Source organism: Lissotriton vulgaris, chromosome 8, assembly GCF_964263255.1.
Source record: "Lissotriton vulgaris chromosome 8, aLisVul1.2, whole genome shotgun sequence".
NCBI lineage: Eukaryota > Metazoa > Chordata > Amphibia > Caudata > Salamandridae > Lissotriton > Lissotriton vulgaris.
Genome location: NC_141696.1, coordinates 121,060,093 through 121,081,510, shown reverse-complemented (window position 1 = coordinate 121,081,510; position 21,418 = coordinate 121,060,093). Strand labels below are relative to the sequence as shown.

The following is a 21,418-nucleotide window of genomic DNA, read 5'->3' as shown; positions in this document are numbered from 1 at the left end:
TTTGTTTGCATTGGGTTTACCAACCTGTATACTCCAGCAGATAGTAAGATTACATGAAAATAATTTTGATAGAGTGCGTTGGGGCCCGAAAGGGGAACTAACTGAACCCATACCTATTAGACGTGGGGTCCGCCAAGGATGTGTGTTAGCTCCAACACTTTTTTCTTTATTTGTCAACGACATCCCAGAAATTTTAGATAGGTGTAGTAATGACTCCCCAAAGCTGAATGGTGTGAGGGTTCCATCCCTTTTATTTGCGGACGATACAATCCTGATCTCGCAAATGCCCATGGGCCTTCAAACCCTTTTGAACACTTTTAAAACTTACTGTGACTCAAAAGGTCTTGAAATAAATGCGAAAAAAAACAAATGTATGTCTATAAATCCACACAAAACCTTTAATGGGCAATTCTTTTTAAATAATCAAAGACTTGAATTGGTCACAAATTTTTCGTATTTGGGTGTTTCCCTAGATTCAAAAACCTCATGGAGTACACAAATTGAAAAGAGCAAAACTATATATAACCAGAGCTCTTTACCAATCATAAAGCGCCATGGGGCAAGTTTAAGTAAGTCCATTTCACAAGCGCTAGAAGTTTACAAATTTAAGGCTCAATCTGGTGCTTTATATGGAGCAGAAATCTGGGGCATAAAAGCATGTAACATCTTTACGACTTGTGAAAATAACTTTTTTAGAAGGCTATTGAAACTGCCCAAACGTACTCCACTTGTACCAATGTTTTTGGATTTAAACATGAAAAGAACGGATCATATTGCACTACTTAGGCCACTGTTGTTTTGGGTCCGACTCTGGAGTACTCCCGAACTCACAGACTATAGACAAGGTATCATAGAAGTCAAGAGTCTGGATGCTTATAATACAAACCCTTGGCTTAAACATGTTAACAATTGGTTCCATCGAATAGGCCTTGCTCATTACTGGGATGATCCATCTTGTCTGACACAAAGATGTAAGATCCAAGTTAAGAATCAATTTTGGTTCTATTTAACACACAATTACCAAAATAACCATCCCTGTGGATCCATTACACGCAGTTTTCTTGATTTTAAGGATACTCCACCGTTTGAGGAATTTTTAAATGAGATACAACCAGCCCTAGCAAAAAGCCTGTATTTAAAATTTAGATATGGTATATTAAAAACAAAAGTAGTACTAGCGAAATGAGATAAGATCCTAGAGCAACCAAAAAGTACTAATTGTACATGTTGTGAACTAAATTTAAGAGAAGATGATATTCACATACAGTTTTTTTGTACTGCCTATGACCAAGCTAGGAAAAGATGGATCAAACCCCTGTGTAAAGCCTTAGGTATTCGATCATACCAGGAAGTATATAGGATTGTTAAAACTGACACTAGACGCCTTATAGTGTTTTGCGTTAGCAGATTCCTATTGAATGTTGGGTATACATGGAAAAACATGGCTCTTGATCTATAGTTACCTTACATGTGTATATTAGATGCAGGCTAGGTTGCTATGAGATATGCTGGAGATGAAAACTGTAAAACTCGATTTTTATTTATTATGCCTATTTTAACAGGGATGATTTTTTTTGTTCTAACCCCTGGAATGTATACTTTCTGCTTCCTATTGGTATGTGCATTTATGTGTTTAATGTATTGTGTTATAATGTATCTTTTATGGCTAAAAAGAGCCGAAATAAAGATTAAATGAAATGAATGACAGCAAAATGGCAGATAGCTCTCTCACAACACAAACACCCAGGGTACAGGTTGTCCAAGATGAAAAGGACACTGGTGGGGTTTACTTGGCGTTTTTCCTATTTCAGAAGAACATAGACTTACTTCTGTTTTAACTTTGACTGGGTCCCAGAACAGTACTTGGTTTCTTTAGTGCTGAATCATAATCCTGTTGCTGTGCAGCATAGGTTAGTCCAAGAAACGTCGCCAAACTGTGGTGCATAAACAATGATGCATAGTCCCGGTGTAGTAGAAGATCCCTCTTTATTAGCAGGTAGATAGGTGGCAGGTTACAGGATAGGAAGAAACAAGGAGAACCCCCACCAGGAGAGAGCTACCAGCTCCTCAGACTGAGATGACCAACTGACAATCTCAACACAATAAGGCACTCTAACATTCCATGATGTCACAGGACATTCTGATAAAGTGGTAGAGAGGGAAAAGACATAGAAACCATTTACCACAATTCCCATCTCAACAATTCTCCTTGTGGGTGTGTAACTTTTTTATGCTTTGAGTAGCTACTCAGTTTGTACAGCAAGTTATAGCTCAGTTCCATCAAATGTAAATGTTCATAACTTTAACGTAGCTTTTTTAAAAAAAATTTTGTAAGAGAAATTTAACTTAATCATGTAAACAATTTATATAAAAAAATTATAGAGCCAAATTTCCAAATTAGATCAAAGAAAATCAGAAAAATTAGAGCTCAAGTGTCACAGTTCAATACATGCATGTATATGCATAGTGGTATAAGGATATTATGAGCCTACCCAAAAAGCAACAGAGTACAGTACAGTGTTACAGGCAATGATACAGTTAATACATGATTGGAGAGGTCACTGGTGCAGGGAGCAAAAGTACACACAGGGCCGGCTTTAGGGCAGTACGACCAGTGCAGTTGCACCTGGCGCTAAATTCAGGGGGTCAATGTTTAGAAAAAACTTATAGGTTTAAAACCAGCTGCTCTAGAGTTCCATGTGTGTTCAGCAGTTTTCAGGCAACAATAACATGTCAAATTAAGTCTAGTGATAAATGTTTCTGCTGGAGTGAGATCAGTTTTGTCGAGTCAAAGTTTTGACTCATCGAAACGTATTCAGAGGGTTAATTTGCCTGCTGCAAATAATGTGTCACATTAAGGTTAAAAAACTTAATTTTATATGGAAAGCTCAGTGGGTTGCTATTTTTGTCTTAGAGAACGTTTTGTTACTTGCATTTCATGGGTTACAATTCTAATATAGCACAGTCACCTATAACTGTCATTAAACAGCTGCATGTTATAGGTTAGAACATTATGTTTTTTCTCCAATTTGTCTTTATCCCAAAGATGCCAAAAAGGGTTTGTTCTGGTGGAAAGACATTCTTGATAGTAAAGCCAATCGAGCCACTGTGGTACATTTTCAATTCTGGGCGACGGTTCTCACCTGTCCAGACGCATCCCAACCAATAAGGGTCTCAAACAGGGATGTGTTTTGGCCCCAACGCTTTTTAATTTGTTCCTAGGAGACCTAATTCCGATTCTTAACAATTGCAATTTTCACGCACCGAAACTAGAAGGCCAAATACTGCCAACCTTACTATATGCGGATGACATCGTTCTAATCAGTCATACAAAAATAGGGTTGCAAAATCTTGTGGATGCCACCGAGAGGTACTCTGATGGAAATCAACTGACGATAAACTTGGAGAAGACACAAACAATGCCAATTAACAAAAAAGGGAAAACTCCACACGGCTGGTTTTGGAACAACATCCGCATAGAAGATACAACAGTGTATAAGTATCTAGGAGTTAAAATCGACAATAGTGGCCAGTTTACCATTCAGAAAACCAGCATCAGAGGAAAAGGCATTGCAATATCAATTTCTCTAAAAAGATTAAATAGTAGACTTTCTAGTCCCTCTCTTCTGCCCCTGGCACAAGTTATAAGAGCCAAACTGCTGCCCACAATTACTTATGGGAGTGAAGTACAGAGAGGAAGAGACGCAGCGATTCTGGATAGCTGCATATAGGATCATCTTCAGCTTGCCAAAATATATTTCCCCGGCTCAACTTAGGCTAGAGTTTGGCGGCCAGAAGCAGTCTCTGGCAAGACATGGGGCCTACATAACTACGTGGGACAAAGTCCGGAAGGCAAAAAAGGGAACCTTAAACAGCTACTTATGGTCAGAATTAGAGCGGAATCCAGCCTCACCACCTGCCAAGTATTTGAAAAACAGCCTGGTGAACCTAGGGCTACAGGAGCTGTGGAATACCAGTACTAATCATACTACGATCAAAAGATTAGTAAAGAAAACAATAAAGCACCTTTCATGGATTGAAGATAAAGCATGTGTTGCCAAGAGGTCACATGGGTGGATTATCCTAAACTCCTACTCTAAACAAGGTCAATAGAGCTACCTTGACCTCGGGTACTCAGGAACTACAAAATTGAAGTTTTTAAAGTATAGATTGGGCCTGTTACTTTGCGTATGCCATCTCCCACACTGGCTTAAGGATAATGGGGGTTCCCTCTGTCGTTTTTGCTGCATGGCGCCTGAAGACATGCCACATTTGTTTTGCTCCTTTGACAAACTGTTGGAGGAAAGGAAACGCTTGTTGAAATTCCAATTTAACCAGCGAGGAATACGCTCACGAAGACAGGCTGTTCTTGCCTGTTTTGCACCCAACGACCCGCAGTTGAACTGTAGCTTGGTGAAGTTATGAAGGAGGTAGAAAAAAGGATGCAGAAACCTGACCCTTCGTTATGTTTTTAGAGGTTATTAAATCAAGCAGAATTATTCAACGGTTGTCTAAAAAGTAGTACATTTATGAAGGTGGCAGAAAAGAGAATGCCAGAACTTTTAGAGGACATTAACAACAAACTGATTATTAATTAATAATGTTTATTTAAATGTACTAACCTCATGATTTTAAAGAGGAAAAGTGAAATGGAACATATATTTTAAGTAGATGAAATGTTATGGTGTGGTGAAAAATGTATTGTGTGTAGAAACAGTGTTGTTAAGGAGGAATTGCAATAGTTTTAATTAACTATGCAAATAAAAAATTTACTTACATACTATAATTCAGAGTTTGTGTTTCTCCACATGAAATACAGTTCTTTCGTCGGCTAGTGCACATTCTTGCTAGCAGGCATATTAACCCTCTATGCTTTTTGTTTTGTTTGAAAAAAACTTTTTTTATTAAACAGGCTCATTGGACAGTTCAATCATGGACAAATAAGAATGTACATCACTGGGTCACATTGTGACAACTATAATTCACAGAAAGGTGAGATAACATCTAAGGAGCACTCATTCATAAGCTAATATCGTTTGGAACTGGAGGAGAATATACATTGAGGGTTTATCATACATTGCTTAACCAACAAAGCCAAGGTGCCAGTCTCGGACTTCTCACAGCCCCCAGTATTTGTGCCATGGCGCCTATACCTTTTCCCACTTCTTGACACATCCCTTACTTTTGTAGACTCTCTCTTCTTCTCACTGACACCAATCTAGGTCTCTTTCCCACCCCACCACAGACAGGGGCTGTGGGGCACCCCACCCCCGGGCAATATTACATTTTGTAATCCCTGCTGCCAGTCCCAGCACTATGCTATTGTATGATGAGTCAAGACTGCTACTAGGCAAACTTCGATCTGCACTAGACAAAACTCTCTCCAGCAGGAACATTAAAAACCAGAGTTATCTTTGCAAAAAACATTCGTTTTGTCTTGTTGGTCCTAGGCTTCACGTGGATGTTGGACATACAGGTGTGGATGAGGTCCAGGCATTGTTTGAGATGTAGTATGGTTGGAGTGGAGGTTTAGACAAATAAATAGAGAAATCGGCAATAACAAGTGATGTTGGTGCAGTGTTGGTAATAAAATGAATGATGTTCCAAGGATGTCCCAAAGCAAAATGTCCATACTCAGTCCAGGTCTCACTATGAAATGAAATTGGTAGTGATCCCTTAATTTCCACTTTTCCTCTGCTAATGTAGATCTTGACTTTGGCCTAGACTAGGTTTTTTTTATAATCCTTGATATTTTCACCTCTTTAAAATGTAGTTGATAAAACAACCAAGAGCACCTTCTGCAGAAAGAAGGTGCATAAAAGTGGTAAGTTAAACATGTGACTCCCCAGCTATAGTTAATGCCAACTTTTTTTGCAATGAAGGCATAAACTATATGGTAGGGATAACATTCAGCAACAATACACAAACAAATTATGCATTTTTATGTATACCTTGCCTCCTGGAATAGCCTTCCTCTCCACCTCCGGACAAAACCCTCGGTAGCGGACTTCAGGAAGAGACTCAAGACCTGGCTTTTCAACTGAGTCCAGCAACCTAGTGTCTGGATACCCTCATGCGTGATTAGCAGTGCTTTACAACTATTTATTGATTTATTGATTGATTGATTGCTTGATTGATTGACCACATTCTTTAGTAGTATTTTTAGGCTATTTTGTCATTTACCACATGTCTTACAGGTTGTCATGCATGGAAGCACAAGAATATATATTTGTGTTAACACCACCCCACTAACTCCCAAAGTAAAATATTTGGTGTAAAACAAGCAGTGTCACCAATCAGCAGAAACCAATCTCATATATGCACACTTGATGTAATAAAAGTGTGCTTTGTTTAGTCTACTGTGTGTCAAGGGTCTCGCTCAAAATATAAGACCTTAAAAAAAAGAATGTTTGTGCTAATTCTGTACTCTGGGCCCTCTCTAACTGCTGCATTGAGAGCAATGTATGTGAAGTAACATGAAATTGTACAAATATTGACACAACATGCTTCATGACAAAGAAGGATGCATCATTTCAGGCCGGTTTATTTACATATAATGAATAAGGATATTTTTTCATGCTGCAGACAAAAGCTTCTCTCCAGAGCATTAATTTGGGGCATTATTGTCACCTGGGCAAAAGTTTCATCTCATTAGCACAAGTTTTACAGCAGAATCCAACAATCAACAACTGGACTCGGACCAGATAACCGTTGCAAAATGTCTGCCAAATTAAGTAGCAAATGCAAATGATGAATTATGTGTCAGGTGCAGGGAATGTATGGGAAACTGCTGGAGCCACAGCATTTCATGATATTAGTGGTCCTAATTTTAGGAGAGCTAGATAGTGATGAGACTCTGATTTTACTGCTTTGGTAAACAAGAATGTTATGCTATGTTATGCATTTATAAAGCTCATGGCTACAGGACGGGCTTCCCAGCGCTGAAGTCATGTCCTTCCTATAGCTAGTAACAAAAGGAAGTCCCCATTGTGACTCTCAAAGTTTCATTTACTTCTTACAAATCATACTTTAGACATACTTACAAACAGTCAACCCAAACTATGAGCCTTATTTTTAGTGAAAATATCTCCTCCTTTATTATTACATTAATTCAAGTACAACAATAAAATCTGTTAGAAACCCCCCACAATTGATAACGTTTTCTACGGGAGAAACCACAGGACTTTTTATGCTGAATTATCTATACATATGCCTGATAGTCCTTTCTTCAACCCAATTTTTATTCTTTCCAAGCTTGATTCTGCATTATAGACAAAGAATCTCTCATCACTTTATTTCTAGTACATATATGGTAATGGTCAGCAATATTCAGATGATCCCTCTAACTGTGAGTCTCAATAGAGAAAACATAAATAACATTTACAGATAATAAAAAGAACGCAATAAAAGCAAGTTGTCTACGCAGCGTTTCTGTGGACTTAGGTTGATTGACACCACCTTCTTCAGGACAGATTTATTTTTTATTTTTTAAAACCAATGTTGTTCACTCTAGAAATAAAAATATTGAATACATAAAAATTCACCAGAGGAGGACTATTTATATCTACTAAAATACAGGCTGATATTTATCCCATGAATCTTACACTCATATTCACAATCTCAAATTCATTTTTGTCATACACTAATCCTATCTATTAAAACCACTTTAGATATATATATATAAATTATCACATAAAGGTTACCTTTCATTTTTAATTAAGAGATCACAAAATCTTATATGTTGAGGGGAAGGGCATCTTCATTCATTCCTCCTTTATCTTTGTTAACGATATCCCCCATCAGTGGTTATTTACTTCCAGTTTAAAATATAAGTTGAACGCATATCACCCCAACAGTTGGGTGGTTGATCACTTCCTTTGGATTTAAATCACCAGAAGGATTTCTTCTCTTTTGTCCCTGATTTTTTAACCCTGTTTTTCTGTAGGGATATATATTAATATCATTGTCTTATGTTCTGATTTCACCATAGTTTATTGTCAGTTATGGGTATTAATATAAAGCTGCTAAACCTTAATTCCAAAGCATTGTATACACATTCCATTAATCAATGGCCTGATTTCTGCTGCAATCGAAACCTTTATAGAATAATGTGTCATGTGCACCATTAATTTCTTCATCCTTATGCCTTCTCTAACTTTTAGAGCACTTTTAATGTTCCACAGCCTCAAGCTCTATAAAGCATACAAATATATTGCAAAAACATTTGGGCTTCAAAACAAATTCTGTCATTGTATTTTTCCAACATTGAATTGCTCGAACTCAACGTAGCTAGTTTATTTAACCCATTACTTTGTCAGACTTCACCCCCTATTCTAGGAAGACTGTCCCAATTTTTGTAGCTCCTTTCCCTCTTTTTAATTCGACAGATCACACCTTATAAAATAGAATAAAGTGTTGAGAGAGGTGTGCTTGTTTGATTTTAATCACTTTGTCACTGGTGGAGTGAGATTGTCTATCGCTCCCCTGCACTTTACATAATAATTCTTTATTATTTGGACACTTTTCTTTCATCTTTTCTTTTTCCGGGCAATAAAATGACTGCATGTGTTGAAAAAAGGGGCCCAATCTGGTGAGTACCTGCCAGTTACCCCCAAGGTGGTGCGCCCGTGAGGGGTCATTTTTGTCCTTCACATTTTTTCACTAGTTGATGTGTGAAACAACTTGTGATTTAGACATATTTTCCTTTGACTGTCATTTGGAAATGTTTGTTACATTCAAAATAAAAACAGAAAATTGCTTGAAATTTTAAATATATGGTGGTATACAGTCTGACACCTCCTGATCATTGAGAATAGTGGTGTCATAGCAGAAGAAATAAGTACGGGATATTCTTTCTGCAATTAATGAACTGATATACAATTCACCCAGGTGACAGGTTTATTGTTGTATTGATTCAGATCAATAGGTACCATCTGGAATGCCAAAAGATATAGTGAAGCGAGAGTCTTAATGCAAATTATTTTAGTGCTATTTGGCTGATAATCTAGGGAGGCAAACATGACAATACTCTTCAATGTGTCTGATATCTAATAATTCAGAACTATTCAGGAGCGGCTGGCAATCATCCCAGACGTTTTATTTGGGGTTACGCAAGTCAACAGAGAATCTTCAAGATTTACCCCATTTGCACACATACCACATGCTCCAACATATCTGAACTTTCAGTCCGCTTGATGATCTTACATTTACATAACATATGCACCAACATCTCTAAACATTCAGCGTACTCAATTATCCCTAATATATATTTCCTTCTTTAACACTTATTGTAGCCTCAGAGCAGATTACCACCAACTTGAAGTTGGTCGTAATTTGTGATTCCTTATGCCATATTTACACAATTTGGGTGCCTCGTACATTCCATTTAAGGAATCACAAATTGCGATTCCTTAAATGCGTTCGCAAAATAAGAAATCAAACATTTTGCGATTCCTTGTTTTGCGAGGCAGTTTTTGTTTTATACATACCATTAAGCCTAATTACGATTGCAAAATCCGAAATTTCTGCATTTGCGATCACAAATTTCAACTTTATCTTTAACTTCTCAATAATTGCATATAGACAATACTGTTCTCAATGCTGCCAGGAAATCATCAACTGGTTTTCCACATTGTGATCACTGAAGGAGTTTGTGTCCATTAACATTCCTAACACAGTTACGCCCCTTGTTAAAAGTTCTAATACCAATAGGAAACTCATCTACAGCTTCTATGATATCTCTCTTCTCTCCTGTGTGTATTTAAACAATTTCTACTGCCACATTTTTAGAAAGCTTTCTCCTTCTGAACCAATACTGTGTATTAATAAGGCTTTATCTCATCATCTATAACAACTGTGTATGCTTCACAAGCATATCTCCATTGCTGAAAATTCAAGCTTGGTGTACCCTGAATAGTAGGAAAGGTGTAGATGGTGTGAAGCCTCCTATACCACCCACTGATTTGGTTTTAACACCGTGGGTGTAAATGTTGCTGCTGTTTTATGACAAGGAACGGAAAGCATACTTTTCTACAGTTTCTTAATTGTATTTATTAAAATATTTAGATGGATTAGTTAATGCACCACTCACATGTGTCTAGCTTAAATTCCAGTCATTATGGGAGAGCGATCATCTTCTTCAGTAGTAATTTGTTGCTACGCAAGATGGCCCTGATGTTGAGTGCCAATGTTGATGGGAAGCACTTTCAGCATGATACGCGGCAAGACTCAGACATGGAATGCCTGATCAGTCCTACCAACCCTTGAACAGGTCATGAAGCAAAGTGCTGGCTAGGTAGGCTGATTAACAATTCTTTTTGGTTGAAGTGCTATTTCCCAAAGTGGCTGTATCTGGTCCCAGCTACATTGGTCCCCACCTTACTCTCTGGATTGGCGCTTTAATGGCATGATTCCAAATATAGGAAAATGCTGGTGAGTGGTTTATGACAGGATCAGAGGTAGCTACTGTGGATCCGCCAGTGGTAGTAACAGGAAGTAGAACTTATCATCATGAAGTTGCCGATCACATAGTCAACTGTTATTTTGATGAGTATACAGAATCGGACCACCATTGGGCTTCCACCATAGGTAGCAACATCCAAACAAAACAACTTTCATCTTCAAAGTGCCTTAAAACATACATAAATACATTATAAAATAACATTCTGTGTGTAGAAATGTTAGACTGCTAATTGTGGTACGCCATTAACGTGCCCCACAGCCTATTGTCTTGATTTCCCCCATTTGCAGTTTTTAGTTTCTGGTCTGGTGATGCCATGGCTTCCAGCATTTATTTTTTACCAGGGTTCCCCAAGGTGATGTTTCTGGTGAGCTTGTATGTGCCAAGATGATGTGGGCTAAAGGGGGAACCAGTGAATTAGATTCAGAGTTAGGATGACACAATCACATTTATTCAGGATTTTGATGGAAAATGTTGCAGCTAAGTGGATGACTTTTGACAGGAACAATATTCTATCCGAGACACCATTGAGAAAAATGTTACTTTAGTCCAAGTGTGAGAGAATCAAGGCTTGGGTTGTTGAAAAGTGTTCCCATTAAAACATCTTTCCTTGGATAAGAATAATAGAATTATCTATCTATCTATCTATCTATCTATCTATCTATCTATCTATCTATCTATCTATCTATCTATCTATCTATCTATCTGTCTGTCTATCTATCTATCTATCTATCTATCGATCTACCCATCTGTCCAGATCCATTTCACTTAAAAACACAGTTAATATATGCCAAACTACTTTTGGTTAAACTTACTACTTTTGGTTAAACGTATTACTTTTGGTATTCACAGAAGGCATTTTAGTAATAGTAAACTAAATGTACTACTACTAAATGCCTTCTGTGAATACCAAAAGTTATACATTAAACCAAAAGTAGTAAGTTTAACCAAAAGTAGTAAGTTTAATCCAAAGGAGTAAGTGCATTCTGTGAATACCAAAGTAGTAAGTGCCTTCTGTGAATACCAAAGTAGTAAGTTTAGGATTTTATCTCAGATTAGTTCTGTGAATCGGGCCCCCAGTGTTTTCCCTTTCTGTTCAGTTGCATTTAAAAATGATTGAAAGAGAAGACAACAATAGTAGTCCTCTGATCAGCTGGTAGAATGTAGGCAATACCAGTGCTGCATGACTACATACCCACAATCCATTGCCCTTCATCTACATACCCACAATTCTTTTCTACTATAGTTGCAACCCCGAATCCATTTTCAGTAATGATATTGATTATGTATTCCATGTTTTTGTTTGTGTTCATTTATATTTTAAATGGATCATTCTACCTTTCCAAGGTATATCTTTTTCTTTACTTCATCCTTCATGGTCTATGTTGCAGAATTCTGTTTGAGGATCGGGACAGCGGCATACAGATGTGAAATCAGTGTTGGCTTTGATTTCATGTACCCCATTTCCGCCGAGTAAAGGATGATGAATCTGAGGGAGGGTTGAAAGATAAAATTGCTTTGATTTTGTTGCCAGGGGTTCCCAGCACTACTGAGGCGCGCCATGAATTTGTGAGGTCAGCTAGGTTCATTTAAAATGTTTCCTCCCGAATTAGAAGAAAACCTGCGGCCCCCTTGTTAGAGATATACAGGAGTAAATGCCTTTCTATTCTCATCTATGTGGCGGGCATTTGGGTATACTCAAATATCAACCTCTTCCAGGGTGAGCAGAATAGGGTATTTTGGTGGCTCCTGGGAGTTCTACCTGCCTGTGCAACCTCCATTGTCCATCAAGACCTTGGGGCTGAATACGTGGAAGACATTATTACATTGGCCCCTCTGACCCTGCCACCATCTTGTTGTTGTTGTCAGCTCTCCTGGCCCGCCTCTACCTCCCCGAGACCGCCTCCCAGCGGCCCCTCCCACCCACGAACAGCAATCTAGCCTCCTCCCTGGTGCAGCTGTGACCTCCTGGACTCGCTCCTGCACGGTCGCTCCCCTCGCTCCCTCGAACCTGGAAGGAGCGCTGGTATCGTTAACTGCTCATTTTTATTCCACATAGCGCTGCTAGCATTGACTGAATACTGTGCTCCTGCACTGAACTATCTGCTGCTTGCTGCACATATGATATGACATAGCTCTTCTGCACGCAATTAGATTTTGCAATTAAATGCGAGCTGCCTGGCATTTGTTTTGATAGCGCTTCTGGCCGGACCCACCAGTGGTGTTTAATTTTGTGGTAATAGCTCAGGCTTGACTCGGACTGTGCCCCGGTTTCGTTTTCAATCAGCCCGCCACCATCTTGTTGTTGTTGTCAGCTCTCCTGGCCCGCCTCTACCTCCCCGAGACCGCCTCCCAGCGGCCCCTCCCACCCACGAACAGCAATCTAGCCTCCTCCCTGGTGCAGCTGTGACCTCCTGGACTCGCTCCTGCACGGTCGCTCCCCTCGCTCCCTCGAACCTGGAAGGAGCGCTGGTATCGTTAACTGCTCATTTTTATTCCACATAGCGCTGCTAGCATTGACTGAATACTGCGCTCCTGCACTGAACTATCTGCTGCCTGCTGCACATATGATATGACATAGCGCTTCTGCACGCAATTAGATTTTGCAATTACATGCGAGCTGCCTGGCATTTGTTTTGATAGCGCTTCTGGCCGGACCCACCAGTGGTGTTTAATTTTGTGGTAATAGCTCAGGCTTGACTCGGACTGTGCCCCGGTTTCGTTTTCAATCAGCCCGCCACCATCTTGTTGTTGTTGTCAGCTCTCCTGGCCCGCCTCTACCTCCCCGAGACCGCCTCCCAGCGGCCTCTCCCACCCACGAACAGCAATCTAGCCTCCTCCCTGGTGCAGCTGTGACCTCCTGGACTCGCTCCTGCACGGTCGCTCCCCTCGCTCCCTCGAACCTGGAAGGAGCGCTGGTATCGTTAACTGCTCATTTTTATTCCACATAGCGCTGCTAGCATTGACTGAATACTGCGCTCCTGCACTGAACTATCTGCTGCCTGCTGCACATATGATATGACATAGCGCTTCTGCATGCAATTAGATTTTGCAATTACATGCGAGCTGCCTGGCATTTGTTTTGATAGCGCTTCTGGCCGGACCCACCAGTGGTGTTTAATTTTGTGGTAATAGCTCAGGCTTGACTCGGACTGTGCCCCGGTTTCGTTTTCAATCAGCCCGCCACCATCTTGTTGTTGTTGTCAGCTCTCCTGGCCCGCCTCTACCTCCCCGAGACCGCCTCCCAGCGGCCCCTCCCACGCTCCGCCCCCTCCACTTTCCATTAATGTCAGATGCCCCAACGTGCAGCGTCCACGCGCTACGGCTGCGCCGAAGGTAAGCCAAAGGTAAGCCCGTCTACGCCCGTCCGCGCCTGGACCGCGCCCAGCGCCAGACCCCCTGGTCCTCGTAATGCCCACACCTCCCGCATTACTTACGACGCCACCACCCTCCTAGCCCTTAACCCCGGCCCTTCCCCCAACTGCGTCCAAGCCGCTCCTGGACACACCCATGGACCCTTCTCTTGCAACTCCTGCAAGTTCAACGGCACCAAGAACAACTCCTCATCTACGAACACACAACAGATATCCGACCCCAACCACCTACAATGCATCCTGCTCAACACCCGCTCGGTCCACAGGCACGCCATCGACCTCTGGAATCTACTAGATACCATCTCTCCGGACGTCGCCTTCCTAACAGAAACATGAATGAACGCCACATCAGCCCCAGACATCACCATTGCCATCCCGGAAGGCTATAAGATCATTCGCAAGGACCGTACCGGCCACACAGGAGGAGGCATCGCTATCGTCCATAAGAAACCCATCCGCATCTTTACCAGCTCAGACGTCAATCTCGCCAACACTGAACACCTTCACTTCCAGATCCACATCGACCCCAAGACCACACTAAGAGGCACCCTCCTTTACAGGCCACCAGGACCCCGCGCACAATTCAGTGAAGACATCACGGACTTCATCACTCCACACGCGCTCCCCTCCGAGGATTACATCCTTTTGGGAGATCTCAACTTTCACCTCGAAAAGAACAACAACCGCAACACCACCACCCTTCTGGACAACCTCGCCAACCTCGGACTTAAACAACTTGTCACTACCCCCACTCACATCGCAGGTCACACACTCGACCCTATCTTCACCTCCAGCAAACATGTCTCCTTCAGCCACACCACAGCTCTCCTCTGGACTGACCACAGCTGCGTTCACTTTACCTACAACAAGCCCACATCCAACAACAACCCCCAACCCACTCTGCAAAGAAACTGGAACAAAATCACCATCGACCAGATCTCCTCATCGCTTCTTCAAAATCCCCCAGCCCACTCCTCAAACCCCGACCAAGCAGCCACCAACCTCACCCAATGGTTATCCAACAGCGCCGACATCCTAGCACCACTGAAAAAACGACAAATCAAAGTAGGCAGCAAGAAGGCCTCCTGGTTCAACGACGATCTTAAGAAATCCAAGAAACTCTGTCGCTCCCTTGAGAAGGCCTGGAAAAAAGACCCAACTACCATCACCAAAGACACCTTCAAAAACGCCACCCGCATACACCACCAATTGATCCGAAATGCCAAGAAAACCGCTTTCAAGGACCGACTAGATAACAACGCCCACAACAGCAAGGAACTATTCAACATTGTCAAGGAATTTACCAACCCCTCAGCCAACTCCAACGACATCACCCCCTCTCAAGCCCTCTGCGACTCCCTAGCCTCATTTTTCCACAACAAAATTTCAGACATCCACAACAGCTTCGACAACCGACCCGAAGACCAACCCACCCAACCCCCTGCAGGACCCCCACCCCCCTGAACATCCTCAATGACTGGAAGCCAATCTCCACTGAGGACACCATCCGTTTGATGAACTCTATCCACTCAGGATCCCCCACAGACCCATGCCCTCACCACATCTTTAACAAAGCAGACTCCATTATAGCACCGCACCTCCGAGACGTCATCAACTGCTCCCTCAACTCCGCAACCTTCCCGGAAAGCTGGAAACATGCCGAACTCAGCGCCCTCCTGAAGAAACCCACAGCTGACCCCACCGAACTCAAAAACTACCGCCCTATCTCACTCCTTCCATTCCCGGCCAAAGTCATCGAGAAAGTGGTCAACAACCAGCTTGCCGCATTCCTCAAAACCAACAAATCCCTCGACTCCTCACAGTCCGGCTTCCAAGCCAAGCACAGCACTGAAACCGCCCTCATCGCAGCAACAGACGACATTAGAACTCTATTGGACAATGGAGACACAGTCGCCCTCATCCTCCTCGACCTCTCCGCAGCCTTCGACACGGTCTGTCATAGCACCCTTTTACAACGCCTCAGAAACGTCGGAATCCAAGGAAAAGCACTGGAATGGATCACCTCGTTCCTCACCGGAAGAACCCAGAGAGTCCGCCTTCCACCATTCAAGTCAGAGGCCACTGAGGTCATCTGCGGCGTACCACAAGGATCTTCACTCAGCCCCACCCTCTTCAACATATACATGAGCCCCCTCGCGGTTATCGCACCCCAACACAACCTCAACATAATCTGCTACGCCGACGACACTCAACTGATCCTCTCACTCACCAAAGACCTGAACACTGCCAAAACCAACCTGCATGAAGGAATGAAAGAAGTAGCCGAATGGATGAAGCACAGCCGTCTGAAACTGAACTCAGACAAAACAGAAGTCCTCATCCTAGGCACCTCCCCCTCCGCCTGGGACGACTCTTGGTGGCCAGAGGCCCTTGGAAAAGCACCCATCCCGACGGACCACGCACGGAACCTGGGCGTCATCCTGGATTCCTCGCTCTCGATGAACAGGCAAGTCAACGCCGTTTTTTCATCTTGCTTCAACATTCTTCGCATGCTCAAAAAAACATTTCGCTGGATCCCCACCGAAACTAGAAAAACGGTCACCCACGCTCTGGTCACGAGCCGACTGGACTACGGAAACACCCTATACGCTGGTACCACCGCAAAACTCCAGAAAAAACTCCAACGCATCCAGAACGCTTCAGCCAGGCTCGTATTAGACATCCCGCGTAAAGAACACATCTCTGGTCACCTGAAAAACCTCCACTGGCTCCCCGTCAATAAGAGGATTACTTTCCGGCTCCTAACCCACGCACACAAAGCACTCTACGAAATCGGACCCGAATGCCTCAACACACGACTGTCCTTCTACACCCCCTCCCGCCAGCTACGATCCTCCAACCAAGCCCTTGCCACTGTACCTCGCATCAACAAAACCACCATGGGAGGTAGATCCTTCTCCTACCTGGCAGCTAAAACCTGGAACTCACTTCCCACTCACCTTCTCCTTACTCAGAACCACCTAGCATTCAGAAAGCAACTTAAAACGTGGATATTCGACAAGTAACTCCCCACCCTTCTTCAAGCGCCTTGAGACCCTCTGGGTATGTAGCGCGCTATATAAATTTATTGACTTGACTTGACTTGACTTGACATTCTGGACATGCCCAATCAAATAGGGATATTATTTTGGACTGCCTTGAAAATTCCTTGTTTAAGATACATTAAGGTGGAATCAGCGCCCTTATGGTGAATGGACCTTTTTTCTAGTCCTGGCTCCATGACCAAAACTGATGTGGCCTGGGTAAGGAAAACGTTTAAAGCATTGAGACATTGCCAAGGGAAGGAAAACAAACTATCTACATTTACTGTCAGGGAGTAAGTGAAGCTCCAAACTACACCAGCTTTAAAGCCCTACCTTGAGTGGGTGGATAACACTGGGACTGATTGCTTTTAACAGGTTTTAGGCTGGGTTTTGTGTGCAGGCATCTTGGTTTTCCCCTTGGTCGATTCGACTCAGCTAAAGTTTTAATATGCTCGTGCAAATAGTCTTCTTCCCAAAGCCGGCTGCATTTTAGTCTGCCTTTACTAAAAGGTTTTAAATATCAGTTTTAAAGAAGAGTGGATTTGGAAGATGTAGTGCTCCTTTGGTTTTTCTGCAACAATGTAAATATTTTCTTTTTTTTTTTTAATGTGCTAGCTCCAAAAAGAAAACAATATATTTTGTTAGCAGTTTTTTAATATAATTGGTTTTTATGATGTATAATGAAAGGGTTTTAAAGGTGGAACTGTCAAATGAAATCTCATGTTATCCCAGAACTTTAGTCTGCTGGGTTTATGAGGGTTTTTATCAATTACTCTCTTAAAGTACCCATGCACTTTAACTTTTTTTGCAGGATTTAATATTCTTGCTATTGCAATGTACTTGTTTGATGGTTTGAAGTTTTTGTGTTGTACTTTTATGGCTGCCTATCTACACGAATTTTTTTTTAAATTGAATTGAATTGAGTCCCATGTGGTGATCCATAACCTGAATGACACTTCAACAAAGCAATGGCTGAATCCTGCTGATCCAAACCAATCTCATGGTAATTTGTGTATTATGTTTTTTATTTATTACAGAATCTCTGGAGAGGTTGGCAAAGCTGTCCTTACCTAGACATAAAACAGGGGTAGTTTAAACTAAAATTGAAACATTTCCTTCCAAGAGATGTTTCCTAAATTTATCAGCTTAAAACAGAAAGCTACTGGAATTATGCAATTCTGCGGCTGCTGCCTTTTCTGCATAATTATGGATTTGCCACATTTACCACATAGTCCATCATCTGCTGCATAATCTGAATACGTCAACACATTTTATTTGTAGTTCGTATGAATGAAATGTTACTAAAAACATAGTGGCGTGTTCCCCTGCAGTGGAAGGCCCTTAAGAGAAGTTGACTAGTCATCTTTAAGTTTCTTTTTCCTGCAATTTGTTGTTAAAAAGGTACCAATGAGGTGAGATGTTTGCTGAGACAGTGTTACCATGAATAAAAATGACAAAATAATGAAGTAATACTATCACAGATTGTACTGTCTTGCTTTTTAATTTAGTTAAACTGACCCATAATTAGGTTTTCCCATCTGCATAGTCCCAGTGGCCCTGAATATATGAAGCAAGAATGTAGATGCTTATCTCATATGGAATTTAAGAAGTCAACTGCAACTGTGTACACCAGGCATACAAGATATCATCACTGGGTAATTTTTTGTCCCATCCATACCTGCAATTCTCTGCCCCCATGTTCTTCAATAAGGATTAGTACCTGTACCTTTCTAATTACTTAATGAACGAATTTCTATCTCGCTTTCATTGCTTATTGATGCATTTGTTTTTTTAGGAGGAAAAACTGGATAAGGAACCTGACAACAAACCAAGGACTGACCTGATTAGTGAATGCAAACCAAATATATATCAGCATCTTTCATTGATGGATTTTATAAACCGTAAGTGTAAATATACAAAAGGATATAGAAAGAAAACGATTACATAAAAAAGTTTATATTTGTCTGTGTACTTTTGTGCACTGTTCAGTCCTCCTTCATTCTGTGCAAAGAGAGATCATATTTATTGCATTGAGATAATGTTACCATCACGATTCCGCATACTGGTCATAAATGTATTCCTTCTCTTTTTCTATTGGTGGTAAGTATGCATGAATAAAGCACAATTGTTTTGAAGCACTTTGAGAGGATGAGCAATGTGCTCACCTTATTATGAACTGCATTAAGGTAGATACATTGCCTGGAACTTGGACAGTGCACTTTAAAGCAACTTCCCGGCCAGGAAGTATGTGTGAAGCTTGCTTATAGGGTCCTTCTCAGGGGCGGCTCCTCCGTTAAGGAAGAGGAGCATCGCCCCACTGCTGACAGTCAAAAGTGAAAAATTAAATGATAATAAAATCATTTTATTATCATTTTATTTTTCACAAAGCCAGCTGAGTCCTGGGGCAGGAGCAGGCCATCGCCACAAGAGTGAGGAGCCGGGAGGGGAACTGATGTGCACTCCGTCCTTGGAAAACGGCGCCGGGAATCACAAGAGGGAGACCGGTACCAGCCAGGTGTACCCGCCGGTAAATTTGGTACCAGCATTTGCTTCTCCTACCGGTGACCTTTTGAATATGTAACAATCTTGTTTTACCAAAAACCCGCAAACTTTGAACCGATACTCCTTGGATTTCCGAATACAGGATTCCATGAAATGCCCCTACCGGGTGCTCCCATTGATTGTATTTTTCGCTTATCACTTGTGAGGCCCTGAAGATTCGCAGTCTGTTCCCTGCGATGAAACACGTGTTAGCCTATACAAAGGAACAATAAACAGAAATACTACACCAAGAAAAGAACGTTTCTGTACTGATATATGTCAACTTTTGCTTATCTACTCTCGAAATTTGTGATTTCATATTGGTGTGCTCTGTTACTTTCACTACTTTTACGGACACAAATATTACCAATAACTAACTGTAATTGTATAGTGCAGGGGCTTTGCTGTCTGTTGTTATTTGTGTGGATCCCTCGGGGTCCATCCTAGAGCGGTTGTGAGGGTTACCGTTCGCCTCATTGCCTATAATGACCACTTATTGTCACCATCACCTTGCGGCCACCCAGGTTGTGCGCCTAGAAATTCTGGAACACCTAAAAACCTCCTAGTTGTGTATATCAGCAGAGGCGCCTTGCATCCTCCCTTGCTGGGGAACCTTATTTCCACCACTCAGCGAAGAAATGTTTCTGTAAACCTTCTGCACTGGAGTGCCATCAGAAACGAGCTGCTCTGTTGACCCAACTTCAAAGGCAAGATAGCACTTATGAACCAGACAATGATTAGAAAGGAGCTGCTCCCCATGCCTATTCTATCTGCCCACAACCATCTGAGATGCGGCACTACTCCCCCGCTCCCTAAGGGCTTGGAGGTGTTGGGATCCATACGTCCTCCTGGCTTGGCTTCCTTATTTAGTGACGGAGCTCCCCTCCCCAGCCTCACCAGAAGATAGACATGGTGGACCCTGAGATTTTGTATCATCAATGTGTTTCCAGGCAGCAAAACATCCAGTTGTATTGTTCATTGTTATCCACTAATTTTCTTGTTCCAACAGTTTACATCTGACTATGCACTAGGCAGGCATCTTAATCTCAACAGATCACTAAACATTCACCAATGTGGGGCCCTTAAACACCTCCAAGTCAGTAGCTACACTTACCCTATAACACATGATTAAAATCCTGAACCTCAATGTTCGAGGCCTCAATGCTCCAGTGAAAAAACTAGCACTCCTCTTCTTCCTTTGGGATTCTAAATGTGATGTCTGTTATATTCAAGAAATGCACCTCCTTAAGAGAGACTGGAAGCGCTTACATTCCACATGGTTTGACCGCCAGTACTTCTCCTATGAGCTGGGGAAGAAGCCGGGAGTAGCAATACTACTGGCCACACATTTTCGCAGGAGGGTGACCCAGACTCAAGCAGAGATACCAGATAGACTCCTATGTTTGAGCATTAACATGAAGGGCTGCACATTTACACTTGCAAATCTATATGCTCCCAATAATCACAGAGAGGCCTTCCCTAAAAATGTGGTGGCAGCAGGTGGTAGGCCCTCCAGATGCCAATTTCCTTTTAAGATGTGATTTTAATCTAGTTCCTGATGCATCATTTAATAGATCAACCCTAAGAGCTGGTCTGGCACAAGCCCTTTCATAATAATCTGGCAGTGGCTAGTGGATGTGGGATTAGTTGTTGTGTGGCTCTGCCGCTATTAACATCTGGCTTGCACAGACTGCAGATGCATGCCTACCTTTGCGCATGCAATCACACAATTTTCATCATTCACCTGCACCCTGGTTTACCCAAGCCTTAAAAAAAGAAAAAAACATTTGCAAAAACCTGGAGCGCAAATGGCGCATAAATTATGACTCATGTTCTAAGCAAAGCTATAAAGCCGCCTTAACAAAATATCATTCCCTATGTAAAACTGCCAAAGCTGAACATGTTAACCACACCATCCTTGAAGCAAAAAATCGTCCAAAAACACTCTTCAAGGTAGTACAAAAACTCTCGGGCGCACTGTGTCAGCCTAAAGCTCCCTG

At 41.9% G+C, this 21,418-nt stretch overlaps 1 protein-coding gene across 1 annotated transcript in view; it reads left to right on the top strand.

Moving 5' to 3' along the window:
• Nucleotides 1-21,418, top strand: part of LOC147693574 (solute carrier organic anion transporter family member 2B1-like) — a 457,504-nt gene that overhangs the window by 320,417 nt on the left and 115,669 nt on the right. The window contains exon 8 of the mRNA XM_086933236.1: nucleotides 18,673-18,778. Coding sequence (XP_086789362.1) covers nucleotides 18,673-18,778 — 106 coding nt within the window. The remainder of the gene's footprint in view (nucleotides 1-18,672; nucleotides 18,779-21,418) is intronic.